The sequence below is a fragment of the Pyrus communis genome, chromosome 10 (assembly GCF_041283825.1).
Source record: "Pyrus communis isolate YQ-2024b chromosome 10, ASM4128382v1, whole genome shotgun sequence".
In the NCBI taxonomy this organism is placed as follows: Eukaryota; Viridiplantae; Streptophyta; class Magnoliopsida; order Rosales; family Rosaceae; genus Pyrus; species Pyrus communis.
The window spans coordinates 27,011,044-27,025,660 of NC_142574.1; the positions used below are offsets into that span (position 1 = coordinate 27,011,044).

The 14,617-nt window shown below is 39.2% G+C and overlaps 2 protein-coding genes across 3 annotated transcripts; both read right to left on the reverse strand.

Moving 5' to 3' along the window:
* Window positions 1-167: 167 nt before the first annotated feature.
* On the reverse strand, window positions 168-9,456 carry LOC137727652 (vacuolar sorting protein 3). Of its 2 annotated transcripts, none has more exons than XR_015952198.1 (15): window positions 9,261-9,404; window positions 7,556-8,820; window positions 7,037-7,312; window positions 6,333-6,529; window positions 6,062-6,203; window positions 5,091-5,363; window positions 4,870-4,942; window positions 4,000-4,048; window positions 3,344-3,632; window positions 3,098-3,153; window positions 2,497-2,569; window positions 2,258-2,369; window positions 1,974-2,063; window positions 1,480-1,650; window positions 168-954 (listed from the first exon to the last, which is right to left on the reverse strand). XR_015952198.1 is itself a non-coding variant. In XM_068466477.2 (15 exons), the coding sequence occupies exons 2-15, from the start codon at window positions 8,684-8,686 to the stop codon at window positions 862-864; spliced, it is 3,021 nt and encodes a 1,006-aa protein (XP_068322578.2). In that variant the 5' UTR covers window positions 8,687-8,820; window positions 9,261-9,456; the 3' UTR covers window positions 168-861. The 2 variants fall into 2 exon arrangements, 1 of the variants encoding a protein (XP_068322578.2); XM_068466477.2 differs by having other exon boundaries at window positions 2,501-2,569; window positions 9,261-9,456.
* A 913-nt stretch (window positions 9,457-10,369) lies between these two features.
* On the reverse strand, window positions 10,370-14,560 carry LOC137730008 (E3 ubiquitin-protein ligase WAV3). The gene is made up of 2 exons (XM_068469068.2): window positions 14,137-14,560; window positions 10,370-12,480 (listed from the first exon to the last, which is right to left on the reverse strand). The coding sequence occupies exons 1-2, from the start codon at window positions 14,362-14,364 to the stop codon at window positions 10,660-10,662; spliced, it is 2,049 nt and encodes a 682-aa protein (XP_068325169.2). The 5' UTR covers window positions 14,365-14,560; the 3' UTR covers window positions 10,370-10,659.
* Window positions 14,561-14,617: the final 57 nt, after the last annotated feature.

The following is a 14,617-nucleotide window of genomic DNA, read 5'->3' on the forward strand; positions in this document are numbered from 1 at the left end:
CGTTTATTTAATGCACGTAGGCTGCGTGCTTAAAGAGTGAACCACTCGTCTAATACGGTTGTCACGTAATAAACGCTTGTCTCCATATTCAGATATGGCACAAATATCACCAACATATACAGATATAAATCTCTTTTCTTTCCCTTTTTGTCTTGAATATAAACAAGTTGAGAAAACCGGATCACATTTTTTACCTGTTCGAATTTACTAAACATCATAAAACAACTCCCAACTTATAACTTGGAAATTCCCTTTGTAAGTAATAACAATGCACAACGTATAAGCGTCTAACATCAACATCCCTCCTCCGTTATCAGCCATCCGATATAGATACCGTCACATTACAAACATTTGTCAAAATTTTCTGAATGTAACGACATTTTTATCATAGTGCAGAAGGAAGTTTACGTTCAGCATATCTACAGAACTGAGCGATGAAGAATGCTGATCCCTCCACTATGCGGCAAACTCTTGGTCATTTCAACTCATGCTATGCAAACTCGCGGTGTTATTCCTGATTCTGGGAAGGAATGGATTAGCCGGATCTCAAACTTCTAAACTACGTGTTCCTCTAGAGATTCGGATCACAACAGATCCAGGTAGCCATGATATCATGCTTGAAGTTTTTCCCTATCACAATGGTGGGCTTGATGATGATTCAAAGAAACACATGTATTCCATGAGAAGGGAATAATGGCATGGTATGGAGCATCCTTTACCGAACAATGAACTACGAAATTGGGGCCTGGAGATGACTTTTGAGTTGCTAAGAACCTGATCCTGACCCTCAAAGAAAAAGCATGGACTCAGAGGCACAGACCAGCCTCAATCTTCGGTTTCATTATCGCATCACCATTTGGATTACCGGGTCACAAGCCAACCTGGTTTCACTAGGACATCTTGTTTAAAGTTGCGACCAGTGACTGATGTAGACTCACCCTGACGACGGAAACACTGCACAAGAAAGGATGTTAATTTAGAAAAACCTTATTACTAGCCATGAACAATTAACATAGGGTGGCCATTAGATATAAATCTGCTTAAGAAATTTTGTTTTGCATTAAAGCTGAATGAACATTTGAAACCGGAAGGTTGTACAATCTTGTTGCATGTAACAGGTCACCATAGTGGTTCGCCTATATTTTCCCTTCTTAGTAGAGTATGGAGCGGTTCAAGCCATTGTCATGATATTTAAGAGTATTATCCATTATAAATACCGAGGGAGGGGATCTAGATAATAGTTCATACTCACACAAATTGCATGTATTTTCCTGTGTCTCAACAGCGAACCATATGAGACATCTTAGAAAAAGTACAATACCAGATTTTTCTGCCAACAGAAAATTGAAAAATATATGATCGAAAATAGACGTGGGGCTGTCTGGTAAGGCGTTAGTAATAAGTTATGAAAGGTGGGACAATCAAGATTAAAAGAAAAAAATCATCCTCAGTGCGTAATGAAAGGTCAACATTACTAACCTTGTAACAGACTATGGTGTCATCCGGGTACATAGCAAATAGTTTAGTTCCAAGGCGTGCATGGCAAGAATCACAAAGGCTTTCATCATTGATCTGCACATGCCTTGACTTTTCCTCCAATATTGCTAAACTTGCATCTGTATCTAAAGCACGTGACAGATTGTGCACAATCTGAAAAGCAATTAATGTATTGGCTCAAGATAAGGAATGAAAAGCACGAAACATGGAGATGCTACGTGCAAGCAACTTAAGAAAAAATAGATTCACTAATTTCCTTATGATATGGAGAACATAGCTCAATACCCACCCAAAAAAAAAAAAAACCAATGAATGAATATTTCACGATCTTAAGGAAGAATGACAAAAATCTGATATGGAGAACATAGCTCAATACCCACCAAACAAAAAAAAAAAAAAAAAAAAAAAAAAAACCAATTAATGAATATTTCACGATCTTAAGGAAGAATGACAAGAATCTCAAACACAAAACTTACCCTTCCTTGACGGTGATGATGAAGTCGAGCTCTCAGCATTCTTAGTATAGTCTCAGAAGCAAGTTCAAGAGGCATATCTGGGGACAATCTCTGCAACATCAAACCAGAATTTTGCGCAGAAAATGAGAAACATCATAAGACTCTTGAGTCCCCAAAATTAGAATCTTGCTAATAATGTAGAAGTAACCAAACAAAAATGTATGTGCAATTGTGCAAACTTCAGTTTTCTCCGCTCCCCACCAATTTCCCAGAAATCTCTGAGAGAGAGAGAGAGAGTCTGATACCTCTAAAACTTGCAAAGGATCCAATGATTCCCCATGATTGTGGAGTAGGCGAACAGCAGCTTTAAACATAGGCTCCTTACCATCTTGCGGATCCAAATACATATCAAGTAACCTGAGTTCTCACAGCACAAACAAAAAGGAAAATTGAGAAGCAATTTTAAATACATCATACGCATACTTCGCATGTGTGTTTATGGGTGTTTTGTGTGCTTGTGCATGTGGAGAGAGAGAGAGAGAACCAACTGCATATAGACATCAGGTCTCCCAATCTCAGCACAATATTGCTCAGCAGCTTCACTGTTTTCCAGCTTCCTAAAAAGCCACTGTATGTTAGTTCACACAAAACTTAAAAAGCAAGGAAACCCTATGTTAGACCATAGGCCAACACTTCTCAACTTACTATGAAACCCCATAACTGAAGCATATTCGACACCGCATAATGTAAAAAATATAATTGGGGGGTGGGGGATGGGGCTGGGGAAGGGAAACCCCCAAAGCTCAGTTACTTAAATACTATGTGGAACAATTTCTTTACCTAAACCCTATACCATAAGATTTTACTAATACTACTAGTCATAAACCTTATGTGATGCAAGAAATTGCTGAACACGTGACTTTTTCGAACTTCACAAAATAAGATAGGTGTAAAAATTTAAGAAATGCACAAAAGAAACCCCATTGTCAAGATAATACTGAAATTTATCATTCTCAGGAAAACAAAATTGGGGAACCACATCGAAGCAACCATCAACTTGTGCCGCATTAATTATAAATGATACCCAGATGAAGTAGCAACTAATGTATTGTTGCAGATTTTTCAGAAAGCAAGATGAAACTTACAAGGCTAAAATTTGGAGCACCAATGCCTCTTGCCCTAGTTTCTTGTAAAGAATAGCCTGTTAAACAAATCGAGAATCAGAAAGTAGCAGTAGCAGTATCAATGCAGTCTATAATTGGCCCAACAGCTAATGACCACAACTTAATAATTAACTTGTCCAATGGCACATTGTAAATAATTTGTGTATTCAGGTAGCCAGGGTTCTAAAGCAGAATTCAAGACAAGGTCCATATATGGTTATGACAGACCTTCTCTGACCACAATTCTGATCCCTCGATTAAGTCTAGAACCTCCTCTGGGTCATACAAGTCTGAAGACTCTAAAAACATCTGCAGTCTTTCCCGAACAGGACTTTGAAATATCAAACTTGTTCCATCATCAGAAATGTTTGTCTCTTCTATCCTTCCAGGACCAAGGTTTTGCAAGGCAATATCTGCTTGAAATGCTTCAATTGCTGACTTGGCAAGTGAGAGAGCATATAATGTGTGGAACTGACTGTCACTGTATTCTTGGTCTTCAATCAACCACTGAAGGTACCTGTGCACATAAAGAGGTAAAACCCAATTCTATACATTGAAGGTCACATCACATAAGGAAGAAACTTCTGTTTTTCTTTCTGATAAGTAATAAGTACATAACACAGTAAAGCAACCAAGGAAAAAATAAATATTGCAAATGCGTTTGACAAAACAAATGGCTGGAACAGTAAGATAATAAGAATAGCACTTTAACGAAAACACAGGTGGTTAGCATGGTTGCATTGTAAAGTTATAATGGTACAGTTGGTTAAATAAATATTACCATGAAAAGTCTCCCAGTGCATACATGGCTACATTCTATACCTTTCCACCTTTCTGAAATGTCTCAAGAAAAAGCTGTACTGTGGTCTATGTAATTGACATACCTTTGAAAAATCTCCACCTTCTTTGGATCAATAGCTGCAATAACTTCATCTGCAGTAAAAGAGAATTTCTCAAGTAAATTAAAACTTTCAGATGCATTATTGGTAACCATTTATTAGCTTTCATGCCATACAGATAGCAGCATAACACACACACTAATATAAAAGGCTTGTATTTTTTAAAAAGAAACAAAATACAAAAGGCTGATACAGCAAAATAAAGTTTTGAATTGTTTTGATGCCCTACTTCAAAGGGATTTTCCAAATGAATGCCTAGATGCATGCTTGGGGTCAGAGGTGGAGCTACTAAGGGACCAGAATAGTCTTGGGCCCATCCTGCCTTTTTTCTTGCAACAATAACATATTGTTGTTGCTGCACCTTATCAGTGGAAACCATTAAATTCAAGTGTGCCCCTTCTTAATCTAAACTCTATTTTCCTTTTACATGCCTCGTTTTTCACTCCATCTCTCTTATTTCAGTGCAGACTTCCCTTCCCCTCCTTTTGCTATCAACTTTTCTTTGTCATTTCTTTAGTCCTTCTGTTATATTTTCAAATCTTTCATGCTTAACTCTTACTTCATATTCAAGTGTTTGAGTTTGTACAGTGTTTTTAGTTCTCTGTACTGAATTTGATTGATTTTCCAAAAATGCAATTTACTACAACTTTTCATGTTGTGAGGCCCCTCCTCACATTAAAATCTGGCTCTGCCACTGCTTGGGGTAGCTAGCCAGTGGCACAGACATAAAGGTGTAAACTTCTTATACATCACTCACCTTTAAACTGGATACTTGCCTAGATGTCATTTTCTACACAAGTGGTAACCAAAAAAACACACATCAAAACCAAAATTACTGGGAGATCAAAGATCCACCTGGTGGAAGTTGATTAGCTCTTTTTTCTGATGTCAAAACCTGAACTGCAAAAATCTGGTTGATATCTGCAACCTAACAATACCAACCAACTCCTAATTAAACAAGGGAGTTGCGAAGCACAAACCATAAGATTTTTCAAAAAATTTCAAACTTCAAAAATAAAACAAAACAAACCATCCAAGATAAATAAGGAACAACTCTGCAGATAATTAACATGTACCCATCCAAGATGTTGAAGAACAAGGTTTGGATCAGATGACTCCTCGAGAAGCTTTGATGCTTCAGCTGCAGCAGTCTCCTTACCAGAGATGATATTTGTACCACCATCCTGTGAACCACTCTCCAACATGGGGTCTTTCCAAAGGCCAGATGAATAATTTCTTGCCAAGATGCGCCAGATACCAAGAGCCTTTGAGCTAATTCCTTTACTTGCATATAGGAAGGCAAGCGTACGTAAATGCCCGGAGTCATCTAACAAAGTTTCCAACTCCTCCTGCACCGCCCATGCAAGTTCTACAGTCATCCTTCAAGCAGGCTCCAGACAATAGCCTCTGTTTTTCAATGCATGGGAATGCTAAGATTGTTGGCCAACATCCTAACAGTGCATTGTCTTGAGGCCTATTAAGTATGTTGCTATTCCAAAACCAAACATTGATATAATGTCTTCAACTAGAAGACATGTTGCATGGTCCTTGCATTTGACACCATCATATGGTGTGCCCTTTCTAGTTGGTTAAAATCCCAAAACTGTCTCTTAGCAATTAAATACAAATCAGATCTGACCCAGGCCCCTGGCAATACAATTTGCAGCTTTACTATGGTCCAAATTAAGGGAATTTTTTGTCAATTTCATCTTAGTTTTTCATTCAACTACACTAACCATCAATCTTCTTTTCTAATCCTAACAATCGCTACATCACTTTCTCTGATTCATATTATGGTATAAATGAAAAAAGAAGATATCCTAGAGTGGATGAAATCAAATGGATAAACAGGTCTACAATGAAAACACAACTTGTTTTGCCTTTGATTTTATTAACAGTTAATAACTTAATATACTCCGATTTACTTCAAATTCAAGAAGACTAGAAATAATGCAGTAAGGAAACAGGAACTCCTGATTTAGGAAAGTTGTAAAAGCAAAAATCCTTTGGCATGGTAAAACGAATATATGAGAGTGGGAAAACATACCACAACACAAGAATTCTCTGATGATGCCAGCTTCTCCATGTCATAAACATTATTCAAGGCTCTGTAGAGGTACATTAATAGGGTGTCAACTCCCTCCTTCACTGATGGAGTCAACTCTTTCTCACGAGAAACCTCCAAATAGCTGTAGCAAGAATGTATATTGAAAAAGTTACTATAATCCAAGTACAAGTTAGTTGTGAAATTAAATAAAAAGATGCAACAGAAAACAATAGAAAAACATTTAACGAAAAACCAGAAGTGATGTAGTCACCTTGTAATTGATTTGATGGCAGACTCCAACAATTTATCCCTATTTGGTGGATTCAGGAGAAATGCATCATCTACCACAGTTTCTACACCTGCTTTCCTAAGAAAGATTGCTCTTTGAATTGCCATCAACCCATCATCCACAACATCTTCCAGAGGCGCAGGGGGAGGATGCAAACCCCAATAGCGGTTTCTAGGAACCTGAAAACGCAAGTTCAAATACTATGATTACAAAACTCAGAAGCTTAACAGCACTACAACATGAAAATCAGCAAGCTCGTAATAGAAGTACATATGTTCGTGCTAAATGCAGCATAAATGCAGGCTAAGATTGCAAGCGTGCGAGTCTTTCACAATTCTTCGCATTCACAATGTAGTATTGATTGTTACATAAAGAAATAGTATAAATGATAAATTGAATATAATTATGCAATCTTTTCTCTTGAACTACACATTGCCTATGTATTTTTTTCCTAGTAATCTAACATCCCCAAGAAAATACAACAAGAATATTAGTCTTGACATTCTAATGAGTATCACACTCCGTGTCCTGATTTTCTTCTTACACCTTTTGACGAGCAATTATATTTTAAAGGAAACACTCCTCTCGTTTTTTAGTAAGGCAGAGACAGCATATGTGAGTTTTATTCATATAGGAAGATATTATATGTGACCATATCCCCTGGTTATGAGCAAAAAATATCATACCAGTAATGACCATCGATTCGGATCTCTCATTATGAATGGAAATACTTCAGAAGGCTGCATTGTCTCAGACTGCAAAAAGTGATTCACTGCTTCCTCAAAATGCAAGTCAAACAGCAAGAGAAACCCCACTTGAGCATGAACAAACGAGAGCATATCCTTTGATAATTCACCCTCACACTCAAGATCCTCCACCAAGGAGATGGCTTCCTTGAAGTTCTTTTTTCTCAATAGATCTTTAATTTGTTCTTCAGATGGTAATTTCCGATAGCAAACAACCTAGAAATTTGCAACATGGAAAGGACAACAAATAAAAATCTTTAATTTGTTCACGTCTGCAACAAAGCTAAGAGTATAGATAATCATTAAATCGAGCATGTGGTCCAATATCCTAGTGAATAGGGTGTTGGGTTTCTACCCATGCTTCCCGGGTTCGAAACTCCCTCCTCCCCTTAATAATAATATAAAAAAATAAAAAATAAAAAATAAAAAATAAATCACTAGATCGATATTTTCCCATACCTTGGTGGGGGTTGCAACAACAAGAAGTTTTCCACTTCCATCTTCCTCATCTGCAACAATGCAAGGCCCTCCTACCCCTTCACCACCAAAAGTGATCATCTGAATACATCTACCTGTTTTCTTATGATACAACTCCAGCTTTCCATCCCTTGCAATGACCACATATGAAGATATCTCCCCAATAGAATCCAGGTTACTATGGAACACCAAGCTACCACCAACCGGCTGCCCATGTGCATTAGCTATGATGCCAACATTGTCCACCAACAAAAGCACATTCCATTCTTTACACAACAATTTAAGCCGTGGCAGACTAGAAACATCCGGTAGCGAAAATATTACACCACTTTGTCCGGTAACACATGAAAACAAACTATATCCATTAACCGTACTGACAATTATTGAATCATTGAGCCATACCATGGCCATAACCCCATCAATACACTGAATTTCCTTCAGAATTACAAAAGACCCATCATCAATGTCTTGGTCACTTTTACCTACTCTATTACTCAAAACAAGCTCTACCAATACCAATCTTTTACCAATCACAACAGAGAAAACATGATGGCCTATACGCTGCTGCACAGTTTCTTTCGTTTTCGAGCCATTTGTTCTGATCCCACTTCCGAACTTTTGCAAAAACCGCTGACTTGTGCTTGTATACTCTGATGAATTACTAAGACCTGACAAATTCGAGCATTCTGATTCACTGCTTCGCAGCCTCCTTGTGATGACAGAAATTCCTCTCAAGAAACTCAATCTTTTCACGGGCTGTAACAGAAGCGAATCAACCAAAAACAAAAATCCATCCAAAAGCACCAAGAGCTTCCCAATCTCACCAAACACTTGGATAGACTCCACTGAGGAATTGCCAACCAAAACTTTTCGCAAAAACGAAATGTTTTGTGGGATTGAAGGGTTGTTGGAAGGATCAGATGGGGATTGATCATTGGGATTTACAGAGAGCAAAAGCAGGATTCCAAACTGGGTCCCAAGGTAGATTAGACATTGTGAGTCGGAGACCGTGGAGACAGCGAGTGATGTAACTCGTGCACGAGAGTGGTCAGAGAGGTTGAACAATGACAGTGGTTCAAGGACAGTGCGACCTCTAGGTTCAGGCTTGGCCATGTATAAAGGGCTAGTGCTTGCCGATGAACATAACAAGATCCTTTTTTCGGTCAACAAACATTACAAGAAAATACCACCCGAAATTGCAAGTAACTCAAAACTAATTACAACGCTCCGCACTGTAATCCATTGAGCTGTAGATCACAAAAAAAGTAAGAAGACTATTACTAGAACTATTACAGCAACCCCATGTCGAAAATCGATTGAATTGCACGGATAAACAACAACCCGATTATCGAAATGTCAGCATTGTTTCAATATATTTTCTACATAGTAATAATCTACAAGATCAAATTTTATCAGACAAACAAAAAAAACACCATTCAAATGCAACACAAATTCAAGCTCTCGTGCATTAGAACACTATACCAAATTCTCACTTTGCCAATCACTAAAAAAATCAAGAGCAAAATTAATGGCATCCCCCAATTTCCGTCAATGTAAAAGACAGAAACCGGCGAAAACAGTGTCAATTTTTCTTCTTTCTCAGTCTAATTAATCATTTTTTGTAGATCGAACAGAATTTAAAAGAAAAATAGCTAAAAAGATGAAAAAATTAAGAGAACATTCATACTTGAGAAGCTAGACGACGGTGATCGCAGGAAGTCGACGGAGCAAGGCGGAGACTGCCGAAGCTTCTATGGTGGTGGGAAATGCCAAACTGTTCGCAAGTTCGAGAATTTCACCTAACAGTAGCATCACCAGACGTCAAAGTTTCATTTTTCTTTTTCTTTTCTTTTATTTTTATTTGTTCCAACGTCAATTCCTATAGGCTATATTTCCTCCACCGTCTTTTGTTCTTTCTCTTTATCTTTTTTTTTCTTTTTTTTATATTTTTTATTTTTAATTCGTAAATATGAGCTTAATATTGGAAAGTGTTTGTGGTGTTAATTTTAATTTTTCTTTCTTAGTATGTAATTAATTGGTACAAAAATTTAATAGTTAGATTGTATACATAGTCTTTTAATCACTTTTATACACAGTTAGATTTTATATAAAATTAACATCGTTGAGACGTAGTATTATAAAATATTATTATTATTTTAAGTATCAGATAAATAAATTTGTTTTGAAAATACACGTGTTATGTATAGTGCATGAAATCTTCGTAATTTATTTTAAGCTAGCTCGAATTGGTTATTTGTGGCATGAAATGACAATGTGATGCTAGCAAGGAAATATTTTGCCAAAATATAAAATATAAAATCTTCTAGTTTGATTCTATTTTCATGGTCAATATGGTCGCAATTCATTTCAAGTCATGATTCTCAAATTTGAATTTGATCCCTAATTTCTAAATTCATTTGGCTTTTTACTCTCAACAAATCCGGTTTAGTTTCGTTATCTGATTGGAACACGTCAATTTTGTTGTTGATGCATTTGCGAATCTAAGCCATTTTCAGTTTTGTGAGAAAGTTCGGATTCATTCTTTGCCTAGTAGGGTTCACATCCCTCACGCGTAAGATTTGAAAGATCTAAGCCTTCCTTTTGAAAAGGGTACGGACAAGGCCAAATCATGTAAAGATCGCCCTAGCCCCTCACAGGGACATATCTATCCGGATGAAGGATAGTCTGGATAGATTTTCAGTTCCGGCTTTAAACTCCGATCGCGTAGTACAAACACAATCACCAGACCAGAAGATAAAAGATATAAACATAATCCTCAGTCCTTACCACAAGAGATGAAACAAATTATAGAATATTAACTTCCCGTAACAATCTCAACTACTCGAATATCCATCAAATTGTGAAGGAAAATCATGTGTAAACCATCAAAACAAGCAGCAGGATTAAGCATGAAGATGACTACTGCTGCTGCTGCTGTCAGAATTTATAAAAGGTTCCTTTTGAAAGTACCAGTTACTAATACTATCAGCCTAGTATGAATTAATCTGAGGATGAATGCTGTATATCCGTATTCACACCTTACCGAAAAATGAAGTCAGGCTATGAGGTTCGATTACTTGTTGAAGCTAAGCCGTGCGATTAGCCCCAAGATTCTGCGACATCCTTACCATGTTAACCATAGTAGGTGTCTCATAGCCAACGGCGCTGCTGCGTGAGTTTCCACCTTCATTCATGGTCATAATCTGGGTTGTCATGTCACCCCTAGTTGTGGCTCTCTGCCATGAATGTGAGCTTAACCCTGAAAGAACATAAGCACGCCCGGTCTGCGTGTATGATTCCATACTAGCCATTCTATCCCTGATTTCTCGAAGCTCAGCTTCCAGACAATTACAGAGACCATCCCCAGCTTGTGCTGCAGGTGATGTTAAGATGGTTGCTATTCGTTGTGCCAAAATAGCCTGTGCACCTTCTAGATTTCCCATTTCAGCCATTACTTGTGCCTCTGCAATACCTTCAGCTACCAGAATTCTATTCCTCTGACGGTCGACCTCCAAACACACTGCCTCATCTGCAGGGGACCAAATCTCGGGTCTTAATATCTCTACTCTCTCACCTTGCACATGGGTTGACTCATTTGAGCCTAGGTCCTTGTACACGCATGACACATCTAACAGTGATGTCTTCCTTATGCCTTCCCTGTTTCCAGTTGCTGATGATGTTGGAACTAAAAGGTACACCAGAAACTGTTTCTCCTCTTCTGCATACATATTTCCAACATCAACAGCACCTTGTTGACACTCGTCAGAAATCTCACTCACATGACTTCCTGATGGTATTGATACAATCTGCACCCCGTGCGATGCTGACCTAACTGTGAGTCGAAGTTCCTGAGCCACAACACTGAGAAGACCACCAATGCACATGGCAAAGGCATCTTGTATCATAGCAACTGACTCAATGAAGGAAAAGGTGCCACTGGATGAATCAGATATTGCATGCATAGTAGTGGCATCATGGTCAGTGCCAAACCCAAATGTGTGGATGGGAACATTGCTACAATGTACCGAAGCAGGCAATTGGTTCAAGAACTCAGAGACCCGGTTTGGACTTGAAGTATTCTGTGAGTCATAGTTGCAATTGTCTCTTCCATCAGATAAGAGGATGATGCTAGAAACTGGATTCCTTGCCCGGCGTTCTTCAAGGACCTGAACTCCTTTCTTGAGTCCTCCAACAATGTCGGTTCCACCATTTGCTCTAAGAGACTCGACTGCTAGAAAGGCGCTTTCACGACCATCAACAGTCATTCTTCGGAGAGGAAAGACCCTTTTAGCAGTAGTTGAGAATGAAACTATGGCAAGCCGGTCATAAGGCCCCAAGTTTTGTATGACAAATCTGACAGCACGCTTGAGAAGGGCAATTTTTGTGCCAAACATGCTGCCACTTACATCCAGAACTGTTACAAGGTCAATGGGGGTACGGCCATGGCTGTTCGCACCTCCTTGAAGGGGTGGTGCTCGAACGCTGACAAGAACAGGAAATGTTGGGCGAGATTCTGCAACAGGGATAGCAGAGTACTCTGTATAAGCCCTGATTGCAACATTTTGGGGGCCAGAGAATCGACTAGGTGAGGTGGACGGGAGAGGCTCATCATCTGAGAAGCTTAGTGGCTCGGGATGGACCTGGGGCAGCAATGGGAGGTGAGACTGGTAACGATGGTTAAAACTGTTATGGATGTGACCCAAGTGGTTTTGTTGAGTATCTGCAACGGTGATGGGAGCTTGGAAAGGCACATCATTCCACTTGGAACGGCAGATGGGGCAGCAAATATTTCCATGTTTGACATTGTTGGCAATGCAAACGAAGTGGAAAGAGTGGGAGCACTCAGCAGTGAAGATGGCTTGGCCTTGCCCTGCTCTCAGGTTACTCAGGCAAATGGCGCAATTTTTCTGTGCACGAAAGAATTTAAACAACTGTCAGTCATGAGATGAGCATACCAATACATTTACCTTTCAACAATTGTCTAAAAAATAACACAAACAGAGAAGGCTGCGATCAACCAAATTGAACGAACAAAATTTTCGCCACATGCATAGCCTGTCAAAGTGTTACAATGTTAAGCACTGAAAGCTATTGTGCTCAACTCGAGTCATTCAAGACCAAGAGTCACAATAAACACAGTACAAACAAATCTTAGCAACTATCCGAATTCGGAAACTAGAATTTCATAACCAAAATTGTTGTAAAATTATCCACAAAATGAGATACGTTGTCATCTCCTTGACTACCGAAAGATGATATGACATAATAATTGCTAGGGCGTGCAAAATAAAGCTTTGACTTTTCGGCTTTCTTGACCTCAAAGTCATTGACTTTTAACAAGAAAATCATTGAAGATTTCCACCAAGACCCGTCAAAACTATGTTGGGAACTATTAGGGAAACTTTAAATGTGTGAAATATGTAAAAAAAAAAGATTTCATCTTTGTCAAAAAATACGGCCAAATTAAAAACTAGTTAACTCAAAAGAACAATTCACATTCTACTTTTATTTAAGGGGACTCTGTTATGATCCCACATCGACTATATTTATGGGGATGTAGGGGTTCTTAAGTCCTTGGGATCCTCCCATCTATTGGGCTAGTCTTTTGGGTTGGGCTCTTCCTTGGGCTTGAGAACCTAACATTGGTATCAGAGCCTAGGTGAAAGCCACCAGAGTAAGGGCCACCATGGGCGTCGGCTTTCAAAGGATGGTGTAATGTTATGATCCCACGTCAACTACACTTATGGAGGTGTAGGGGTTATTAAGTCTTTGGATCCTCCCACCTATTGGACTAGTCTTTTGGATTGGACTCTTCCCTTGGCTTGAGAACCTAACAGACTCTCACAAAAGGATTATTCATGAACTTTTTGCCACCATTAAACGAGAATTCTCGTCACAAGATTTTGAGAGTTCTCTTAGCATTTCTTTTTATTTACTAGATTAGTCAAAATAGAATAAATTAATAAAAACAAAAAAAAACGGTCTGTTTCTGTAAATTTATGGGCAACTGAAATAAATAAATACAGATTTAATTAATTGAAAACCCACCGGATAGAGACTTAACGAGCAACGTTTTACACACCTAAACAGAGAGAAACGTAATTTTCTAATTACTCCAACAAAATTAAACAGAAAGAAACGTGGTCAAAGGCCCTACTCCAAATCCCCAAACTGCCACCGAAGAAACCGACAAAGCGAAACCCACCACCCGTAAATACACCAAAACAATAGGGGTATATTGGTCAATTGGCGAACCAACTTAATAAGTCAGAAAACGATGGCCGGTTTGTTTGGGAAAAATAACAGCTGGCGCGGCAATTTAACACTCAACTCACTCGCTCCCTCGCCGGAAAGCTCGTGGTCAAAATCTCGCCGGCGACAAAACAACGAGACACGAGATCCCGGGCGGACTTTCTCGGGAACCAAACAGGCCGCAGAACGGCGACTAGGGATAATTAACTAACTAATTAATTAATAACTGCAGGCTGATCGGAAAATTAATTCGATAAGAGGATTGAATTGAAGGAATGGATAACGTGTAGATGAGAGTAGTAATTACTGACCTTGGAGATGCGAGAGCTGAAGCTGCGGGAAAGCTTGGAGGAGATGGAGGAGGAGGAGGTGCGAGACGACGGAGAGGGGCGGAGGGTGGCGGAGGAGGTTAAGGCGGGAGGAGGAGGACGAGGCGGCCGAGACGCCGACGCCGACGAGGTGGACGACGAATCGGAGGAGCGGAATGAGAGCTTGTGCGTCAGTGATTTCTTCAGCTTCCGCCACGTAGCAGCGGCCATTGTTGTAGTGAATGAGAGGAATCTTCACCAAGAGAGAGAGAGAGGGTGAGAAAAACGAAGCGAAACAGAAAAGCTGAGGGTGAGTTATGGCATGGTGGGTGGTGGGAGGGGTGGGTGTGTACTGGTGTATTTTTTACGAGGAGAGAGAAAGGTATGTACTTTTTAGAGAGAGAAAGAGAGAGAGGGAGAGTGGGTCAAAGGAAATCAGGGGACGAATCAGCAAAAATCGGAAAGATTTGATTTTTGGTTTTTG